Raw genomic sequence first — 20,484 nt, 5'->3', positions numbered from 1 at the left:
TAATCTCCTGTGTTTCTACATATGCTACAGATTCATTTTCAGTTTTTGGCTTTCCTTTTAACTTTTTGTAAGCTGTCTTACCATAGTATATTAAGGTCCCATCTTTTATTGGTTCTGTTTCAGGACCCTCTGTTCTGCTCTGTTAATCCTCTTTACTATTAAATATTTCTGCCCAAATCTGTCTTAATTAAAACTTTAGAACAGACGTGGTGGCTCATGCCTGTAATCACAGCACTTTGGAAGGCTAAGGTGGGCAGATCACCTGAGGTCAGGAGTTCAAGACCAGCCTGACCAGCATGGCAAAACCCTTTCTCTACTAAAAATACAAAAATTAGCCAGGTGTGGTGGCAATGCCTGTAATCCCAGCTACTCGGGAGGTTGAGGCAGGAGAATCACTTGAACCCAGGAGGTGGAGGTTGCAGTGAGCCGAGATTGCATCACTGCACTCTAGCCTGGGCAACAGAGCAAGACTCAGTCTCAAGAAAAAAAAAAAAAAAAAAGGCCTGGAGTGGTGGCTCACACCTGTAATCCCAGCACTTTGGGAGGCCAAGGTGGGAGGATCACGAGGTCAGGAGATGGAGACCATCCTGGCCAACATGGTGAAGCCCCATCTCTACTAAAAATACAAAAAAATTAGCTGGGTGTGGTGGCGAACACCTATAATCCAGCTACTTGGGAGGCAGGAGAATCACTTGAAGCTGGGAGGCAGAGAATGCAGTGAGCCGAGATCATGCCACTGCCCTCCAGCCTGGCAACAGAGTGAGACTCTGTCTCAAAAAAAAATCCTTTAAAACCATTTTAATATTTGGGAGCACAAATTCCTTCCTCTTGTTTTTTGTTTCTCTGATTATTTGTTTTTAAAAATCTTGACTTTTTTGGACCTTTACTTTTCCATATGTATTTTAAAATCAGGCATTCAAAATCTATAAGAAATTTTTTAGATTTTGACTAAAATTATATTAAATGTATAGATTAACTTGGGGAATTGACACTCTTCAATACTGAGTATTCTGTCAATGGACTATCTTTTCATTTGAGTTATCTTTCATGTCCTTCAATATCTTTTTTTTGTTTTTCATGTTTTTGTTTTTGTTTGAGACGGAGTCTTGCTCTGTCACCCAGGCTGGAGTATAGTGGCACAATCTCGGCTGTCTGCAACCTCTGCCTCCAGGGTTCAAGCAATTCTCCTACCTTAGCCTCCTGAGTAGCTGGGATTACAGGTGTGCACCACCATGCCTGGCTTTTTTTTTTTTTGTTTGTTTTGTATTTTTAGTAGAGATGGAGTTTCACTATGTTGACCAGGCTGGTCTCAAACCCCTGACCTGAGGTGATCCACTCTCCTTGACCTCACAAAGTTTTGGCATTACAGATGTGAGCCACCGTGCCTGGCCTAGTATCATTTTTATAGCTTCTTTATTCTCTAAATTTCTTACAAATCTTTGACAATATTGCTAGTTACGTACTATTGTGAATTTTTTTCTGTTGCATTATTTAATTGGCTATTACTGGTATACTGGTATATGTAAATGTAGTTGATTTTGTTTTTAATCTTGCATTTAGAAATGTGTTGATCGTCTTGTTCTAACAATTTTCTGTATATGCTCTTGAATGCTTTATACTGACAAAAATATGATCTATAAATAATGAACACAGGCTGGGAGTGGTGACTCACACCTGTAATCCCAGCACTTTGGGAGGCTGAGGCGGGCAGATCACCTGAGGTCGGGAGTACGAAACCAGCCTGGCCAACATGGAGAAACCCCGTCTCTACTAAAAATACAGAATTAGCCAGGCATGGTGGTGCATGCCTGTAATCCCAGCTACTTGGGAGGCTGAGGCAGGAGAATCACTTGAACCCGGGAGGTGGAGGTTGCCGTGAGCCAAGATCACGCCATTGCACTCCAGCCTGGGCAACAAAAGCAAAAATCCGTCTCAAAAAAAAGAAAAAGAAAAGAAAAGAATTTTCTTTCTTTCAAATCCTTATACCTCTTATTTTTTTCTTGTCTAATTGGGTTGGCTGAGACATCAGGACAATGTTGCACAGCAGGAGTAGAGGCAGCCAGCCCTGTGATTCTGCTGATCTTAGGAGAATGCTCATTACATTTCATCATTTAAGAATGACAAGTTTTTGACAGATCACTGTTATCAAAATATCTTGTAGGTTTCAATGGATGGCCTTTATTAAATATTTTGCTAATAGTTATATCATTTAAAAATTTTGAATAAGGTTGAGCATAGTGGCTCACGCCTATAATCCTAGCACTTTGGGAGGTTGAGGCGGGTGGATCACTTAAGGCTAGGATTTGAGACCAGCCTGGCCAACTTGGCAAAACCCTGTCTCTACTAAAAATACAAAAATTAGCTAGGATTGGTGGCAGGCACCTGTAATCCCAGCTACTTGGGAGGCTGAGGCAGGAGAATCACTTGAACTCAGGAGACAGAGGCTGCTGTGTGCTGAGATTGTGCCACTGCACTCCAGCTGGGCAACAGAGCGAGACTCTTGCCTCAAAACAAACAAACAAACAAACAAATAAAATTGAGACCGGGCATGGTGGCTCACGCCTGTAATCCCAGCACTCTGGGAAGCTGAGGCAGGCAGATCACCTGAGATCAGGAGTTTGAGACCAGCTTGGTCAACATGGTGAAACCCCGTCTCTACTAAAAATACAAACATTAGCCGGCTCTGATGGCACGCACCTGTAGTCCCAGCTACTCAGGAGGCTGAGGGAGGAGAATCACTTGAACCCGGGAGACAGAGGTTGCAGTGAGCTCAGATCATGCCACTGCACTCCAGCCTGGGTGACAGACTGAGACCTTATCTCAAAAAAAAAAAAAAAAAAAAAGGGTTGAGTTTTAGCAAATACTAGATAATCATATGGTTTTTTATTGGTTGATGTGATGAATTATTTACTATGAGTATATTTTCTTCTTTTTGCTAAGGTGTTTACCTTAGCCTTCTAAGACCTCAGTCTACTCATATATCTATTTCCTTTTTTTTTCAACATACTACTATCTTTACATTGTCTTTTCTGAACAGATGAGCTAAACAAAAACTAGAATTCGTTTCTTTGATAGAGTCTTCATAGGGCATTCTTCACGCCTGCTCGAACACAGAAGGAAAGTTCCAGTACTGTGCTCATTTTGCAAATGAGGAAGGTGAGGCTTAAAGTGATGACATAACAGCAAGCAAGGGCTGGTTCTGGAGTTTGAATTCGGACAGCCCGACTTGCAGGATGTTTTTCTAGGATAAGAGCATCCTTAAGGGACACTCTTTTCCATAGAATTTCTTTACTGTTCAATACATTTTCTGCAGCATCACAGTGGACTAGATAGGGAGGGCGTCCTGATGGGGTTGGAGTTTCCTGAGGTGTCAGAGGCACTGGCAGGTCTAAGTAACTTTGGATGGCTAAAATGCTCTAGGAATCACAGTGACTTGGTACAGTAAGATATTCCTCTGGGCATTGTAGTGAGACTGCGTCTGTACAAAAACATGCAAACACTAGCTGGATGTGGTGGTGCACACCTGTAGTCCTGGCCATTCAGGAGGCTGAGGCAGGAGAATTGCTCGAGCCCAGGAGTTTGACGCGGCAGTGTGTTACGATCACAACTGCACTCCAGCCGGGATGACAGGGCAAGACCCTGTCTCAAAAAAAGTGTATACATATATGTATGTGTGTATATATATATACACACACACGCACATAATCATCTAGGGTCAAATACCCTAGAAGGTAGGGTGTTCATATGCTCAGAGTAAGCTACGGTTTATAGTAATCAGGGGAATCAGTGTGTCATCATAGAGACCTGATCCGCTGGAGACTCAGGGGGTCCTTGTACGGTCAGTGTAGTGTCCTGTGGGTTTGATAAGCAGGCCCATGTAGGTTCCAAGTGTCTTGTAGGACTTCTTTTTTTTTTTTTTTTGACAGAGTTATCGCTCTGTCGCCCAGACTGGAATGCAGTGGCATGATCTCAGCTCACTGCAATCTCTGCCTCCCAGGTTCAAGTGATTCTCCAGCCTCAGCCTCCTGAGTAGTTGGGACTACAGGCATGTGCCACCACGCCTGGCTAATTTTTTTCAGTAGAGACACTGTTTCACCATGTTGGCCAGGCTTGTCTTGAACTCCTGACTTCCGGTTTTCTGCCTGCATCAGCCTCCCAAACTGCTGGGATTACAGGCATGAGCCACAGTGCCCGGCATCTTGTAGGATTTTAAAAGGTCAGAGGGCCCTGGGGAACAGGGTGTTTAGAGGATCCAAAGAGACCTCATAGGATCAGAAGAGATCTTAACAGTGAAAGAGAGTCTGGGAGACTTAGAACATCTTGGGAATGCAGGGGTATTGGAGAGAGAGGGCGTCAGGGGAGGCAGCTGTTCTGGGCCTACAGGAATTTTCATCATGTCAGAACACTTGAAGTATCCTTGCAACATCACCAGCTTTGAGGTCAGACTGTCCTGGAAGATCACACCGCTTGCATGGAGTTAAGATGTTTTGAAGGTGGGTCTGGCTCCGTGATTCAGAGACTCCTGGATGTCCTGGGAGTCCAGAGCTGTGAAGGTTTTCAGGTAGGTCAGCATATCCTTTTGGTATTTGAATGCAGGAAATCAAGGTTTTCTGGATCTCTGGTGGTCCTCGAAGGTTTGGGTAGACTTGAATGGACCTGTCATGGAGTAGAATACCAAGGTATTCTTGTACAATCAAAGCATTTTCAGGAAATCAGAGGGTCCTGGATGAGCAGAACGTGCTAGGCAGGGGTGAGAGTATGGCAGAAGTGAAGATGTTCCGGCAGTTCTGGGGATGTATTCTACAGAGTGTCTTGCAGGAAATAGTTGCCTTGAGAGGACAGAATCTCTCGAGGGTTAGAATAATCGCCTTTTGGATTCAGGAGGCCCTAATGTGTCGAAGCTGTGCTGGGCTGTCTGTGTGTTAGGAGAGGGGGAGAGTGACTGCGACTAGGGTGCCTACTGACAAGTCTAGGGCTGAGACAGCCAGAGTACACTGGAAGGTTGGAGAGCCTTGGCATTAAGACATCCTATGTGTCAAAGGCACGTTGGATGGTCAGAGTGCTTTGGGAGACCAGGATATGTCTTTACTTCGTCAAAATGTCCCGTGGATCAGGCTAGTGTGGTCAGGGTATTTCCTGGGTTGGGGTTGGCGTGTTGAATGGTTTTTCAGTGTCAGCATCATCTTTGCAAGATTCAAGCAAATTGGGGGCTCTGAATGGGCAGGAAGGCAAGATGCCTTGACTGTCTAGATTCTGTAAGGTGAGGAATTCCTTAAAAGGTTAGAATTTCCCAAATCTCACCATGTCCCTGTGGTCTGGGTGTCTTAGAGGGTCACAGAGTCATTGTGAGCCCAAGCTCTCGTGCTGAGTATAAGGTACAGAGGTCTGAGCCTCTCGGAGGGTCTATGTGTCCTAGAGAGTGAATGCATCCTCAGTGCCCTTGTGATTCAAGGGCCTGACAGGACCAGCATGGGCACCCCCGGCAGCAGGGTGCATTGGAATTCAGTGTTCTCCTGTGAGTCTGAGCTGACTGCGCGTCACTGGGTCTTGCTAGGTTAGGACTGCCGTGGGGTCCAGGTGCTCCAGGAGGCCGCAGGGGAGAAGGATTAATATTAAGAGCAGTGTTGCTCAACTTTAACATTATGGACTAAACTTTTGTGTGCCTCCAAAATTTCTATGTTGAAGTCCTAACACCCGATGTGATGGTATTTGAAGGTGGGGATTTGTGGAGGTGATTGGGTTTAGATGAGCTCATGAGGGTGAGGGCCCATGATGGGATTAGGGTCCTTAAAAGCAGAGGAAGAGAAACCAGAGCTGGTTCTTTCTCCACCATATGAAGGCACCGTGAGAAGGCAGCTAGCCCTCTGCAAGCCAGGAAGAGAGCCCTCACAGGGGAGCCGAATAGGCGGACCCCTTGATCTTAGACTTCCCAGCCTCCAGAACTGTGAGCAACAAAAGTCTACGGTTTAAGCCACACAGTCTGTGCTATTTCGTCATGGCAGCCCCAGCTGACTCAAGACCCACGTGCACTTGGTTCTCTTGGAGATCTTGGTACAGGGGAGATTGTGACTCAGCAGGACGGAGGTGGGGCCCGGGGATCTGCATTTCCAGCACACTCCCGTTGCTGCTGCTGCTGTTGATCCATGGACACCACCGTAAGCATCGAAATCCTAAAGGATTATGATTTCCTGTCTTGAATCATCAGGGTGTTTTTAAAGGACCTGTATGATGGCATGACCTTGGGAATCAGACTGTCCTGTGGGTACAGTGTGTTCCGGGGGGGGTCCATGTGTCCTGAGAAGTAGAGGTGAAGTGTTCTGGGTGTCAGTGTGTCCCGGGGGATCCTAAGGTACTGGGCTGTCGCATCATCCTTAAGCGGTCAGGGTGTCCTAGGGATGTCAGAATATACTTCCTGGGTCTAAGTAACCTCAAGGGACAGACTACTGTGGGACCAGGCTGTCCCGACTGTTCAGGGATTCCCGGTGTCAGGATTTCCTTGAAGAATCAGAATGTAGTATGCCACGGGAATCTCAGTCACTTTCCGAGTCCTGAAGTCTGGGGCAGGATGGGGGGTCAGGATGCACCTGGAATGCAGATGTTCAGGTTAGCGTTTTCGGAGGGTCTGGGTGACCTCGGAAGGTCATGGTGTCCTGAGGGTTCCGGGTGAATGAGGAGGTGGTGTTTGAGGGAGGAAATCAGACAGTACTTGAGAGCTAAGGTGTCCTGGAGGCCCATTCTCCGGAGTGGGTTCAGGTTGGCCTGAGCACTGGCTGGTGTATTCTGAACTATCAGGGTGTCTGAGAGGGGCTGGCGTGCACTTGTGACTTCTTCTTTTTTAGTTTCCCGGAAACAGGTCCTTGGGTGTCACCCCCATGCTGAGATGCCAGGCAGGCTCCACTCCTGGGTCCCTTTCCCCAGCTCTTTGTTCCTCTCCCCACAGTGGGGTTGTGAGGAGGGGGTCTCAGGAGGAATGCATTTTCTCCTCCTCCCCCTGCCTGCTCCCAGGAGGGGATTTAATAGGACAAAAGAATCCCGTCCTCTGGGAATACGAGCCCTTGGCCCCAGTCCCTGGACCCTCCGACAGAACACCTTCCCTCATCCGGCTTGTGATCCTCCCTGAGCAAGGGGGCTCTGGCGACCGTGTGGTGATTGGAGGGGCCCGCAGGGGCGAGGAGGAGGTCACTCCTCCAAGACTGGGGAGTGGAATGGGAAAGTAGGCAGCTGACAGAAGAGAGCGGCATCCCGGTGGAGAGAAGGGCCAGGCAGAGAAAAGTAGAGTCAGAAACAGAGCAACAGGTGAGGCCGAGACAGGAGAATGAGATGACACTCAAGCCAAGGAAGGGGGAATTAGGAAACAATTAGAAAAAAGGTAAAGACAGTGAAAAGTCAGAGATAGCTACCTGCACCTACACACATTCAGACAGAGACCCAGAGGGTGGCACACGCAGGGGGAGAAGGGGAGAGAACAGGTGTGGAGAGGAGCTGCGGAAGCAGAGAAATCTTGAGTCAGAGATTCAGGGACGCTTGGTCCCCGTGGCGAGCCATGGAAGCAGAAAGGAGGCGCCAGGCCGAGAAGCCAAAGAAGGGACGAGTCGGCAGCAGCCTCTTGCCAGAGAGATACCCGGCCGCTGGGACCCTGACCACCATGGTGGGTGAGTGACTGTCCCGGTGTGCGTGGGTCCCTGAGGAGGTAGCGGGTGTGAGGCTGAAAGTATAGGCTCCATGAAGAAGGTTAGGAGGAGAAACTAAAAACAGAATCCCAGCATGTTAAAACTGTGGGAACCTTCGAAAGTAAGGGACTGGAGCACCCCTCGGCTTTACAGACTGGGGAACCGAGCCCTTGGCAGGCGGGGGCGGCTGAACAGCTCACATCGCGGTGGGGATGTGAGACAGTTACCTCTGTCCCCTCACTCCTGACCTCAGCATTGGTCAGCCCAAGGCACTGCCTTCTCTGATGAAGGCAGGTGGAGGGGCCAGGGCTTTGGGTCCCGGGTGGGAGAGTGGGCTCCGTGTGTGTCCCCATGGCGGACAGTGAGCTCTAGGAGGGTCCACACCCTTGGGCCCCCATGGGGATGGTGCCTCAGCTCCAAACATCTTTTCTTGGTGGGCGCCTTCCAGGTGTGCCGTTTCCCTCCCTGTTCTCTCCTCCCCAGCAGCTCTCAGACTAATTAGTGTGGGGGCTTAGGGAGCCTGTGGGGAGGAGAGGCAAGCCTTTCCCACGAGCTCAAGTTCCTGCAGGCTGGTGGCTGGGCCAGGGCAGGGGTAGGGAGAAGATGAAAAGTAAGTAGGGAAGGGTGTGTCTGAGCGGAAGAGGGGGGTGCTCATCTTCCCAGGTGAGGGGTGCAGGAGATGGCAGCAGTTTGAAGAAGGCGCCGGTTGAACCTGAGCCTCGCCAGCAGGGGACAAGCACTGGGTCTTCCCTAGACCGCTGGGATGGTGGTTAGGGTGCAGGTGCACACAGCAGACCCGCAGGGTGAGCCCTAGGCGGTTGTGTGTGTCCAGAGAGGTGAATGTCCATGGAGGGGTGTGTGTCTGGCGGTGCAGTAGGAAGCGGACAGACGGTAGAGTGGCCAGGTAGACAGTGCACGAGTGCCAGGGCCAGGAATGAGTCTGAGGGTGTGCCCTGCGTAGACAGCACAGCCTGGTGTCAGAGACTCAGAGGCAACCAGGGCCGAGGCTGAGCAGGGTGCAGGAACCAGGCTATGGGCAGCTAAAAGATTCCTGGTGGGGCAGGGCTGGGGCCAGTGGCTCAGTCCTGTAATCCCAGCACTTTGAGAGGCTGATATGGGAGGATTGCTTGAGGCCAGGAGTTTGAGACCAGCCTGGGCAACATAGCAAGACCCCATCTCTAATTTTTTTTTTTAATTGGCTGGGTATGTTGGTGCCTACCTGTAGTCCCAGCTACTCAGGAGGCTAAGGCAGTAGGATCACTGGAGCCCAGGGGTTCGAGGCTGCAGTGAGCTGTGATCACACCACTGCACTCCAGTCTGGGAGACAGCAAGACTCTGTCTCAAAAAAAGAAAGAAAGAAAGAAAGAAAAAAGATTGGAGCAGCACAGGAAACACTGAGCGGAATCCGGGGACAGGCACATGTGGTCCAGCACTGAGGAGCGTCCTCCTCAGAAGCCACCTCTCGCTTCTCTCCCTTCTCAGACTCGAGTGCTCCACCCTGCAGGAGGCTCCCTGGTGCAGGAGTCGGGAGACCAAGGTTCTCCCCGCAAGGAGGACAGAGGGGCCGCCCGCACTCCCGGCGCCGCCATCGCACCACCTTCAGCCCAGTGCAGTTGGAACAGCTGGAGTCAGCCTTTGGGAGGAACCAGTACCCCGACATCTGGGCCCGGGAGAGTCTTGCCCGGGACACCGGCCTCAGCGAGGCCCGAATCCAGGTGATGCTCCAGGATCCCTCCTCTCTCAGGGAAGAAATGCAGGTTTCTTTGGTGCTATCCTAGAATGTTAGGCATTGTAACCCTAACCTAAACAGTCACCAGACACAGGCCTCATCAGACCACCAGCATCAGAGCGTCTGCATCGAGACTATCATATCACTTGAGTTTAACCCTAGCTATATGCTAATCTAACTTGAATTTCAACACCTACCCTCAATTTTTAATAGTGATGCCAATTCTGACTGGGCACAATGGCTCACGTCTGTAATCCCAGCACTTTGGGAGGCCAAGGTGGGTGGATCACACGAGGTCAAGGGTTCAAGACCAGCCTGGTTAACATGGTGAAGCCCCATCTCTGCTAAAAATACAAAAAATAAGCTGGGCATAGTGGCAGATGGCTATCATTAATCCCAGCTACTCGGGAGGCTGAGGCAGGAGAATCACTTGAACAAGGGAGGCAGAGGGTGCAGTGAGCCAAGATCGTGCCATTTCACTCCAGCGGAACAACAGGAGCGAAACTCTGTCTCAAAAAAAAAAAAAAAAAATATATATATATATATATATATATAGTGATGCCAATTCCAACAGAAGTTCAATCCTAACTGTTCACACACATTCAGAACCTTGTCCCTAATAATAGCCTTGAAACTCAGTGAGCCAGACGCTCCTTCAACCCTAACCCCAGAGTTGGTTAGCTTTAATAAACCCTACCCTAAATTCAAGCTTGTCTATAGCAATTACATTTATCTACAGTCTTCATTGTTAAACTTAACCGTAGGGGAAATTTCCCATTCTCTGGGGAAGGGAAATGTCACTGTCACCATATTTATCTCCTTGTTGGAAGTTGACATTTCTTATTCGCCCAGAGTGGTAGAAAAGAGCACGTGTGGATGCAGGTTGGGGATAAGTCTGTGGGTTCCTTTGGCAGCAGACCAGGCTCAGCCAACCTTGTGGAAGGGCTTTACTTCCTCTGGCCATGCTGGAGAGGCCTGCTCCCTGTCCCTGCACCTCTTGTCGTTGGAGTAGGGTGTCAGCACCAATGTCAGGTGTGGGCTCTGATGTGTTTGCTCCCCCTTCTCAGGTCTGGTTCCAGAACCGCAGAGCTAAGCAACGGAAGCAAGAGCGCTCACTGCTTCAGCCCCTGGCCCATCTGTCTCCTGCCGCCTTTTCCAGCTTCTTGCCAGAGTCCCCTGCTTGCCCCTACTCCTACGCGCCACCACCGCCACCAGTGACCTGCTTCCCTCACCCCTACAGCCACGCCCTCCCCTCCCAGCCCTCCACAGGAGGCACCTTTGCTTTGCCACACCAGTCTGAGGACTGGTACCCTGCCTTGCACCCAACCCCTGCTGGCCATCTGCCCTGCCCCCCACCCCCTCCCATGCTCCCCCTCAGCCTTGAGCCATCCAAGTCCTGGAACTGAGGTGAAACAAGTACCACTAAGGTGATCCCCAGCCTGTGGCCCTCGTGACAAAACAAGAAATTGGGGTGGCTTCCTTTCCTTCTATGGGCGAAGCAGAAGTATGGTGAGGGTCGGCTCAGCAATTGGAAATGTAAAAGTGGGAGATCATGGTGAATTCTCACTGTGGTGATGAGTGGAGGAAATCTGGGGAGGTGAGCTGCTGGAAGAGACAAGCAAAGAGGCCCCCGTGGAGCTGCCTGCTGAAGGGTGATATTGATGGAGACAGTTGCTGGTGAGTGGAGATGATTGAAGGGCTCGGACGTGAGGGCCTTCATTAACTGAGATCACAGTTGAAGAAGATCCCAGCTCTTTCTGGCTGATTTCAGTAAGGCTTCTGATTTAGAGTCTACCTATATATCCCTTCCCCATTGCCCACCCCGCCATCCCAATCAGTCACTCACTTTTGTTTATTCTGTCCTAGGATTTTTTTTTTTTTTTGAAACGGAGTCACCCAGGCTGGAGTCCAGTGGCGCGATTCTGGCTCACTGCAAACTCCACCTCCTGGGTTCACACCATTCTCCCGCCTCAGCCTCCTGAGTAGCTGGGACTACAGGCGCCCACCACCACGCCCAGCTAATTTTGGTTTTGTATTTTTAGTAGAGATGGGGTTTCACTGTTAGCCAGGATGGTCTCGATCTCCTGACCTCGTGATCTGCCCGCCTCGGCCTCCCAAAGTGCTGGGATTACAGGCGTGAGCTGCTGCGCCCGGCTGAAATATCTCTTGGGAGTGTCTTCTCCTTTCCATTCCAGCAGAGACTTGGCTTTTTCTGACCCCGTATTTTCTGACTTACTGGCTGCATAGGTTCCCTTAACTCTAGTCTATCCCACTTCCAACAAACCTGTGCAAATCTGAACATCAAGGAATGCCCTCCAATGTCTTACAAAAAATACATAAATAACATTTGATTAGTTTTGCCTGTAGAAGTCTTCAACATCTGCCTTCAACTAACTTTTAAATCAGCAGCACATTTTAACATATGTGGTTTCTGATGGAGAAGAAGCCATTTGATTTAGGGCAAACTTTTCTAACACCAAACCGTCTGAGGCTGATAAGGGGCCATTCCCAGGAAGGGACCTGCCTTGTCTGGGAAATGCCTTGGTCTGAACCCTCTCAAAAGAAACAGCATGGAGCCTAGTTCATGGTACAATTTTTATATCATATTGCTTATTATGCACTTATTTTACTCATAATTCACTGATTTACATGTAGACTTACCTCTCTTATTGGCAGGTTCATAGAAGACTACCTTTTTAATTTTTAATTTTTTTTTTTTGAGATGGAGTTTTGCTCTTGTTGCCCAGGCTGGAATGCAATGGCGTGATCTCAGCTCACTGCAACCTCTGCCTCCTGTGTTCAAATGATTCTCCTGCCTCACCCTCCCGAGTAGCTGGGATTACAGGGTGTACCACCACGCCTGGCTAATTTTTTGTATTTTTAGTAGAGATGGGGTTTCACCATGTTGTCTAGGCTGGTCTCGAACTCCTGACCTCGAATGATCCACCTGCCTCAGCCTCATAAAGTGCTAGGATTTCAGGTGTGAGCCACCATGCAAGGCCTATTTTTCTTTTTTAATTTTTATTTTTTCATGTGCCTCTAGATAAGATTTTTATTCTTCGGTTTTTTTCCCCTCCTTCTTTCATTCCTCTTCTCTCTTCCAACTCCTCTTCCCTGTCCCATCCTTGCTACCCATTTAGTGGGAAGGAAGTTTCCCTGTGCCTGCAGCCCTGCTCCCCAACCCTCAGCAGTGTTACCTTCTGCAGAAGCAGGGCAGAGGTTGGGGACAAGGGATGGGGAGGCAGCTGGAAGGAGTGAAGAATGAAGCCTGTGGAGAGAGGTGGGTGGTGATGGCAGCAGTGGCGGCTGTCAGCTGGCATTCTTGTGCTCACAGCACTTCACAGAAGAATTTTTTTTTTTTTTTGAGACGGAGTCTTGTTGTGCCCCAGGCTGGAGTGCAGTGGCGCGCGATCTCGGCTCACTGCAAGCTCCGCCCCGCCGGTTTCACGCCATTCTCCTGCCTCAGCCTCCCAAGTAGCTGGGACTACAGGCGCCCGCCACCTCACCCGGCTAATTTTCTTGTATTTTTAGTAGAGACGGGGTTTCACCGGGTTAGCCAGGATGGTCTCGATCTCCTGACCTCATGATCCGCCCATCTCGGCCTCCCAAAGTGCTGGGATTACAGGCTTGAACCACCGCGCCCGGCCGAATTTTTTTTTTTTTTTCTTGAGACTTAGTCTTGCTCTTGTCACCCAGGCTGGAGCACAATGGTGTGATCTCGGCTCATTGCAGCCTCCACTTCCCAGGTTCAAGCAATTCTCCTGCCTTAGCCAACCGAGTACCTGGGAGATTATAGGCATGCACCACCATGCCCACATAATTTTTTTTTTTTTTTTGAGACGGAATCTCCCTCTGTCACCCAGGCTGGTGTGATCTCAGCTCACAGCAACCTCCGCCTCCAGGGTTCAAAGTGATTCTCCTCTCTCAGCCTCCCAAGTAGCTGAGACTACAGGCACCCACCACCAAGGCCTGCTAATTTTTCTATTTTCAGTAGAGATGGGGTTTCACCATATTCATCAGGCCAGTCTTGAACTCCTGACCTCAGGTGATCCGCCTGCCTCGGCCTCCCAAAGTGCTGGGATTACAGGCGTGACCCACTGCACCCGGCCTCATCTAATTTTTGTATTTTTAGGAGAGCTGGGGTTTCACCACGTTGGCCAGGCTGGTCTCGAACTCCTGACCTCAGGTGATCCATCTGCCTCGACCTTCCAAAGTGATGGGATTAAAGGCATGAGCTACCACACCCATCCCATAGAATAATCTTTAAACAAGCCTTTAGTGATGGATACTCAAGTCGTGTGTAGTCTTTTAATATATATTATTAAAAAGTCTGGAGTCACAACCCCTGTATTACACACTTGCACTCCTACCTAATTATGTCCTTGGGCCAGACTGCCTTCTAGAAAAATTACACTGATTTGAATTCCAGCAAAAGAACCTGGTATTGGTTTCAGTACCTCCTTGTTAACCTGTACCATTTTTGACAATTTGTTAACTGAGAGTGATGTCTTCTAAGAGTTGCTTATTTTAAAATGTTCATTAATTGCTAGTGAGAGTTAAAACAGTTTCATGTTTATTGGCAATTTACATTTTTCTTTTTTTTGAGACGGAGTCTCGCTCTGTTGCCCAGGCTGGAGTACAGTGGTGCGATCTCGGCTTACTGCAAGCTCCGCCTCCCAGGTTCACGCCATTCTCCTGCCTCAGCCTTCCGAGTAGCTGGGACTACAGGCGCCCGCCACCACACCCGGCTAATTTTTTGTATTTTTAGTAGAGACGGGGTTTCACCGTGTTTGCCAGGATGGTCTTGATCTCCTGACCTTGTGATCTGCCCATCTTGGCCTCCCAAAATGCTGGGATTACAGGCATGAGCCACCGCGCCTGGCCTATTTTTCTTTTCTGCGTTGCCTCTGCGTTGTGTATTTGTATATTGATATAGTCATCTTTTATTAGCGTCTGAGTGCTTTGTGGATTAGGGATATGAATTCCTATTCATACATGTTGCAACTTTTTTTTTTTTTTTTTTTTGAGACATAGTCTCGCTTTGTCGTCCAGGCTGGAGTGCAGTGGCACCATCTCAGCTCACTGCAAGCTCTGCCTCCCGGGTTCAAGCGATTCTCCTGCCTCAGTCTCCCAAGTAGCTGGGGCTACAGATGCACACTGCCATGCCCGACTAATTTTTGTATTTTTAGGAGGTTTCACTGTGTGGGCCAGGCTGGTCTGGAACTTGTGAGCTCAAGCAATCCACTGGCCTCGGCCTCCCAAAGTGCTGGGGCTACAGGTATGAGCCACCACGCCGGGCCACATGTTGCAACTATTTTCGACAGGTGGTTATTTGTCTTTTAGCCTTTCTCAGTGACAGTTTCCTGAGAGAATTAACACTGATTTCCTACACCTGTTGTATGTAAGGCATTAACTTCTGTCTTAAACATCTAGAATGACACCAGTTTTGTAGAACTGGTAGATGTTTTAGAAATCAGTCACTCAGTTCATTTTCTGTGTTATGTGGTTCAGATGAAGAGCCCCAGGTGAGAAATCTGGTTTTAGTGGTTTGATCTGTTTTCTTTATTATTTGGATCAAAATGTTATGCCTTGAATCACCTGAAATTTATTTTGCTCTGTGCAGCAAAATAGTCTTGCAGTTTCCCTCAATCAGCTAATTAGTTATTCCAATGTCATTTACTTAATAGTCAAACTTCACCCTACTGATTTGTAAAATCATAATTTTTCATATACTGAGTTCTTATTTTTATATATATATGTGTGTGTGTGTGTGTGTATATATATATATATATATGGGACAGCTGTGGACTCCTCATTCTTTTTCATCAGTTTCTCTATTCTAGTTCAGCACCACAGTGTTTTAATGATTGAAAATGTAAGAATTATCGATACCTTTAAAATGTTTAATTTTCTTATCCAAACACAAGGTGTGTCTTGTCGTTTCTTCCAGACTTCTCTTATGTCCTTCAGGAATTTAAAAAAACACAAATCTTTTTTTTTTTTTTTTTTTGAGATCGAGTCTTGCTCTGTCTCCCAGGCTGGAGTGCAGTGGTGAGATCTTGGCTCACTGCAACCTCCGCCTCCCAGGTTCAAGCAATTCTCTTGTCTCAGCCTCCAGAGCAGCTGGGACTACAGGTGCATGCTACCCAACCTGGCTACTTTTTGTATTTTATTTTTATTTTTATTTTTTTTTTAGTAGAGACAGGGTTTCACCATGTTGGCCAGGTTAGTCTCGAACTCCTGACCTCAAATGATCCACCCACCTCAGCCTCTCAAAGTGCTGGAATTGCAGGCATGAGCCACTGCGCCTGACCAGAATTTTTCTTTAAAAAAACAACTTCAATATATCATATCCTTTTATAAAGTGTTTAAATGTGCAAAATAAACATTATGTAAAAGTTTAAAAATGATTATATGTTTACTTCTGCATGGTATATGTTAGAGCGCTGATTCGCAGTGGGCAGGCCTGTGCAAATCCACTCCAAAGTCCAAGGAAGCTAAGAGGCCAAAGAAAGAGGCTGACCAATTCAGTTTCTTAAAAAGAAACATTGAGGCCAGGCACTGTGGCTCACACCTGTTATCCCAGCACTTTGGGAGGCTGAGGTGGGCAGATCACGAGGTCAGGAGTTTGAGACCAGCCTGACCAACATGGTGAAACCCCGTCTCTACTAAAAATACAAAAATTAGCCAGACATGGTGGCACACACCTGTAATCCCAGCTACTCAGGAGGCTGAGCCAGGAGAATCGCTTGAATCTGGGAGGCAGAGGTTGCAGTGAGCTGAGATCGCACCAGTCCATTCCAGCCTGGGTGACAGAGCGAGACTCCATCTCAAAAACAAAAAACATTGAACAGGGCCTGACAGCAGAAGCCACATCCGTGTCCTGGGCTGTGGCCAGAGAAGATGGTGTCTAACCCCTCAAGACCCAGGGATTCTATACTAGAGGGGAGGGGCACCCGTGCTTCAGAGGGAATGGGTACGACTTAGTCCTAAGTGCAGATTTACAGTGAGTATCTGCTTACCTACTCTTACACAAGGAACAATCTTGGAGACATTCCCAGAACGGGGTTAATCAGAAGTCCACTTGGTGGCTTAGCATCCAAAATAGAATGACCAGCTTCTCATCCAAGATAGAATTCCTTTGGCCTCCACCAATGCATACATAGTAAGTAAACTTGGAAGACATGCACACAAATGACAGCACGTTTTAGAAGTAGAAAGCACAGTGTAACATAGGAGCTGAACCCGGAGGTACTTAGTGCTGTCTAGGTGGCTTTGTGTTTGTTATACTAGCCCAGGCTAATGGCTTTTTCCTTTTAAAAATTAAAGATGGGATCCTGCCAGGCACGGGTGGCTCACACCTGTAATCCCAGTACTCTGGGAGACTGAGGCAGGCAGATCACGAGGTCAGGAGATCGAGACCCTCCTGGCCAACACGGTGAAAGCCCGTCTCTACTAAAATACTGGGCGTGGTGGCAAACACCTGTAGTCGCAGCTACTCGGGAGGCTGGGGCAGGAGAATCGCTTGAACCCAGGAGGTGGAGGTTGCAGTGAGCCAAGATCTCGCGGCTGCACTCCAGCCTGGCATCAGAGCCAGACTCCATCTTTAAAAACAAAACTAAAAATGGGATCCTGCCATATATATTAACCCGTTAACGTCTTTTTAAAACTAACAGCCTATGGACATCTTGCAAGTGGATCATAGATTTTATTGTTTTCATTGTGAACTGGCAGTTCATGGGCCTCTCAGCCATTCCTCTACCATTCAAGTCAGAGTTTAGTGTTTTGTTTTGTGCCTCTGCAGTTGTATTGCTAAAGGATTTTTTTAAGGTAAAATCATGACTCAGAGATGCAAAATAATTGTGTATAAATATCTTAATTCATTATTAATGAGGCAGTGAAGAAGATGTTTAAACCAAGGACAATCCAAGGAACAGACACTTTTATAGATGAATAGCAAAGTGAACGTGTGAATGGACACAAAACTGGCCTCTTGGGCAGTTGGAGAGGGTAGTCAACTCGAGCTCCACGGAACAGAATTCATGTACATGTCTAGGGGCCAGGGCTATTTTTGCATTGCAATCAGCTACAATGTTGTAAAATAGCCCAAAGGCCAGGAAGGCCTCAGAGACTCCATAGAATCAAAACTGGAAAGGAGGGCCTTAATGCCGGTTTCTGTCAAAACAGTTTCCCCTACAGTTTCCTCTTACCCAGTTGGTTGTATTTTTGTGGGATAGCTGTCCCAAGTTAGGATTGCTGTGTTAAAGGTTATGTGCATTTAAAATGGTAAGAGATACTGCCTGATTAGCTTGCCAAAAAGTATAGGATGTTGTCTCACCTAATAATAATAATTAATAATAATAATAAAGCCTAGAAAAATGCCCCCTAATACTTCTTTAACGATTTGACCAAAAGCAAAGCAAAACAAAAAACCTATAATAAATCCAGAACCAATTTTGTGTATACCGAAAACCAGAGGACTGAGTTTCTTCTAGATGGACAACTATACCAGCTATTAAATAAACTAACATTCTCACACTGAATCAAATTGATCCCTTCATTAATTCATTAAATTTCCATAGGTGTTACAATCTCTTCCGGGCACTCTATTTTGGAGGGGGTTCTCCCAGCAGCTTTTCAGGCTCACGCCCGCGGTGGCGCAGACCTGGGGTCTCCCTCGCCCTCCCCACACTGGCCCCTGAGCTGGCCTGGAAAGCGCACAAGGCGGGAAGTCAAGTTCTCTGCGCCCTTCCATTCTACATTCGCTAGTCCTCGCCAACCTCCTCTCCTGCAGCCCGACCCTCCGGCCTCCTGCGGGGGAGGGGAGAGGGCTAAGGAAACGGAGGGGCGCGCACTAGAGAGCCCTTCTCGCCGCCCACCCGCCGGAGTTCGGGCGCCTGCAGTACCCTGGACTGAAAAGGCTGGAGGCTTTGGGGCGCAGCACTGCAGACTGGCGCCCCAGCCACTCAGCCTGGGCGACAGGGGAGTGCGCACCCGACGGACTCCCCTGTCTTCTCTTCTCGATAGAGGAGCTAGTCTTTTTTTTTTTTTTTTTTTTTTTTTGAGATGGAGTCTCGCTCTGTCGCCCAGGCTGGAGTGCAGTGGTGCGATCTCAACACACTGCAAGCTCCGCCTCCCGGGTTCACGCCATTCTCCTGCCTCAGCCTCCCGAGTAGCTGGGACTACAGGCGCCCGCCACCGCGCCCGGCTAGTTTTTTGTATTTTCAGTAGAAACCGGGTTTCACCGTATTAGCCAGGATGGTCTCGATCTCCTGACCTCGTGATCCGCCCGCCTCGGCCTCCCAAAGTGCTGGGATTACAGGCTTGAGCCGCCGCGTTCGGCCGAGGAGAGACTCTTAAAGCTTAAAACTGGCGGAGGGTTAGAAGTGGTTGCCCCTTCGCGATTGAAAGAATAACACGAGTGTCCTTCCAGCAGCTCCACCCTCGCTCCATCCCATTCTCGCCAAGGGGAGAATGCAGCCCGGTTGAAGGTGAAGTCATGAATTCGACTTTGTGCTGGGAAATCGCAATCCCTGGTCTTTCAGGAAGGGGCCTTCCCAGCAGCATCCAACTTCGAGTTTAGAAAAGGAAGGACTCGGAGCTCGAGTGGGTGTGCGGGGCGGGAGCTCCGGGTGGTTTGGCCGGGCGCACAGCTCCAGGGGATGCAGCGACCTGGGCGCCCCTCACCACTGAAGACGAGCCCTGGGCCAGGGCGCTGAGACCCGGCGGGGAGGCGCGGTCCCTGGGCGCGCCCCTGCGAGCGGAAACTCCAGTCTTGCTCCGGAGCCGCGGCAGTCGCGTTGCCAGACGCAAGTTTAACAAGGACAAAGCAGAGCCTTCAAAAGGGCACATTCTGTGCGAGATCTCGCCTGCCTGGAACGTTCCGTCGAGGGTCCGCTGCAACCCGCGGGGTCCCTCCTGCACCCCAGGGGACTCCGGGCCGGCTTTACCCCCTCACCTTCACGGAGCCGAGGGCAGCGCCTTGCTGTGTGCTCCAGGCATTTATGAGCCCAGGACTCTGGCCCATCTCCGCACCGTCGGCCCAGTGAAAGCTGCGCCTGGCAGCCCCGCGTGATGCAAAGGGACCTGCTCGTCGTGAGACGAGCTCTCTTGGGTCGGAGTCAGCCCGGCTCAACCCGGCCGGCGCCTCCTGGGTCCCCGGGGAGCTGCTTCCCCAGCGCGCCACGCCTGACGTCCGGGTCTCCACAAGAGTCCTTCCCAGTCCAGCTTTGGTTTTTCTTCCAGAAACGGGCGCCTGGCCTCCAAGATCGGCCACAGGACAAGTGAAAAGCCCGGCACACTGCCTGTCCCGCGTCTCTACCCAGCTCGGCTTCCCAGGAGAGGGCTCTCCCAGCTCGAGGGGGGACGCCACTCGCAAGGCCTGGAGCGGTCTACACCGCCCACCTCCGCAAATGGTACCCCCACTTGGCTCCCTGAGACTCAAGGCTTGGCCTGCCCTGGGCAAGATGGACTCCGGGAATAGCTGGATGGGTGCCATTCGGTCAGGGAATCCCAGCACTGGGACCCTGGGCTTGAAGTGGGAGAAGGGGCTGCGGCTCGGGGTGGCACATGCCCTGGACCCTGAGAACTACCCACCCTGCTCCCGGAACTACTCGCCCCGCTCCCCAGAGAGGCGCTACTGCAGGAGGCCCAGGGCTCTCCAATGCTGGCCTCACAGCAGGGGCTCTGCCTGCTCTGAGACTGTGCTGGGTGAGCATTACAATGGCTCCTTTTTCCAGGTTTTATTGAAATTATCTGAACCTCTCCCCCGAAACTGGAGCACCCACACCCTCGCTTATTAGCTGGAAGAAGAAGCTGAACTCAAGAGGCTCTCTGAGACTCCTCTTTTGAATTGGGGCAAAATTAGCCTGGAAGTCTTCCAAGTTCCCACCTCACCGAGATCACCCCTCCCTCCAGCCTGCCCCTCAATTCACCCCCTCACAGCCAGCATCTGGATGCCCAGGGCGCGCCTTACTGCTGTCATGGCACCCAACAAGCGGCCCAAGGTGGAGGAGGGGTAGGGGTCCGCTGCACAGAGTGGCCATTGCCCAGGTGTGTGGGTGTCGGGGAGGTTGGGGAGAGAAT

At 49.5% G+C, this 20,484-nt stretch overlaps 1 protein-coding gene across 1 annotated transcript; it reads left to right on the top strand.

The window, feature by feature from the left end:
• Positions 1–7,156: 7,156 nt before the first annotated feature.
• PROP1 (PROP paired-like homeobox 1) lies at positions 7,157–12,649 on the top strand. The gene is made up of 3 exons (XM_050793284.1): positions 7,157–7,652; positions 9,153–9,385; positions 10,467–12,649. Exons 1-3 carry the CDS (start codon positions 7,544–7,546, stop codon positions 10,803–10,805), a joined length of 681 nt encoding a protein of 226 aa, XP_050649241.1. The 5' UTR covers positions 7,157–7,543; the 3' UTR covers positions 10,806–12,649.
• Positions 12,650–20,484: the final 7,835 nt, after the last annotated feature.

The sequence above is a fragment of the Macaca thibetana genome, chromosome 6 (genome assembly GCF_024542745.1).
Source record: "Macaca thibetana thibetana isolate TM-01 chromosome 6, ASM2454274v1, whole genome shotgun sequence".
Classification (NCBI taxonomy): domain Eukaryota; kingdom Metazoa; phylum Chordata; class Mammalia; order Primates; family Cercopithecidae; genus Macaca; species Macaca thibetana.
This window is presented reverse-complemented; position numbering and strand designations above follow the sequence as displayed.

Coding starts and splice junctions, on each gene's coding strand:
- PROP1 (XM_050793284.1), top strand. CDS start 7,544: ATGGAAGCAGAAAGGAGGCGCCAGGCCGAGAAGCCAAAGAAGGGACGA. Junction 7,653..9,152: donor GACCCTGACCACCATGGTGG/GTGAGTGACTGT, acceptor CTCCCTTCTCAG/ACTCGAGTGCTCCACCCTGC. Junction 9,386..10,466: donor TCAGCGAGGCCCGAATCCAG/GTGATGCTCCAG, acceptor CCCCCTTCTCAG/GTCTGGTTCCAGAACCGCAG.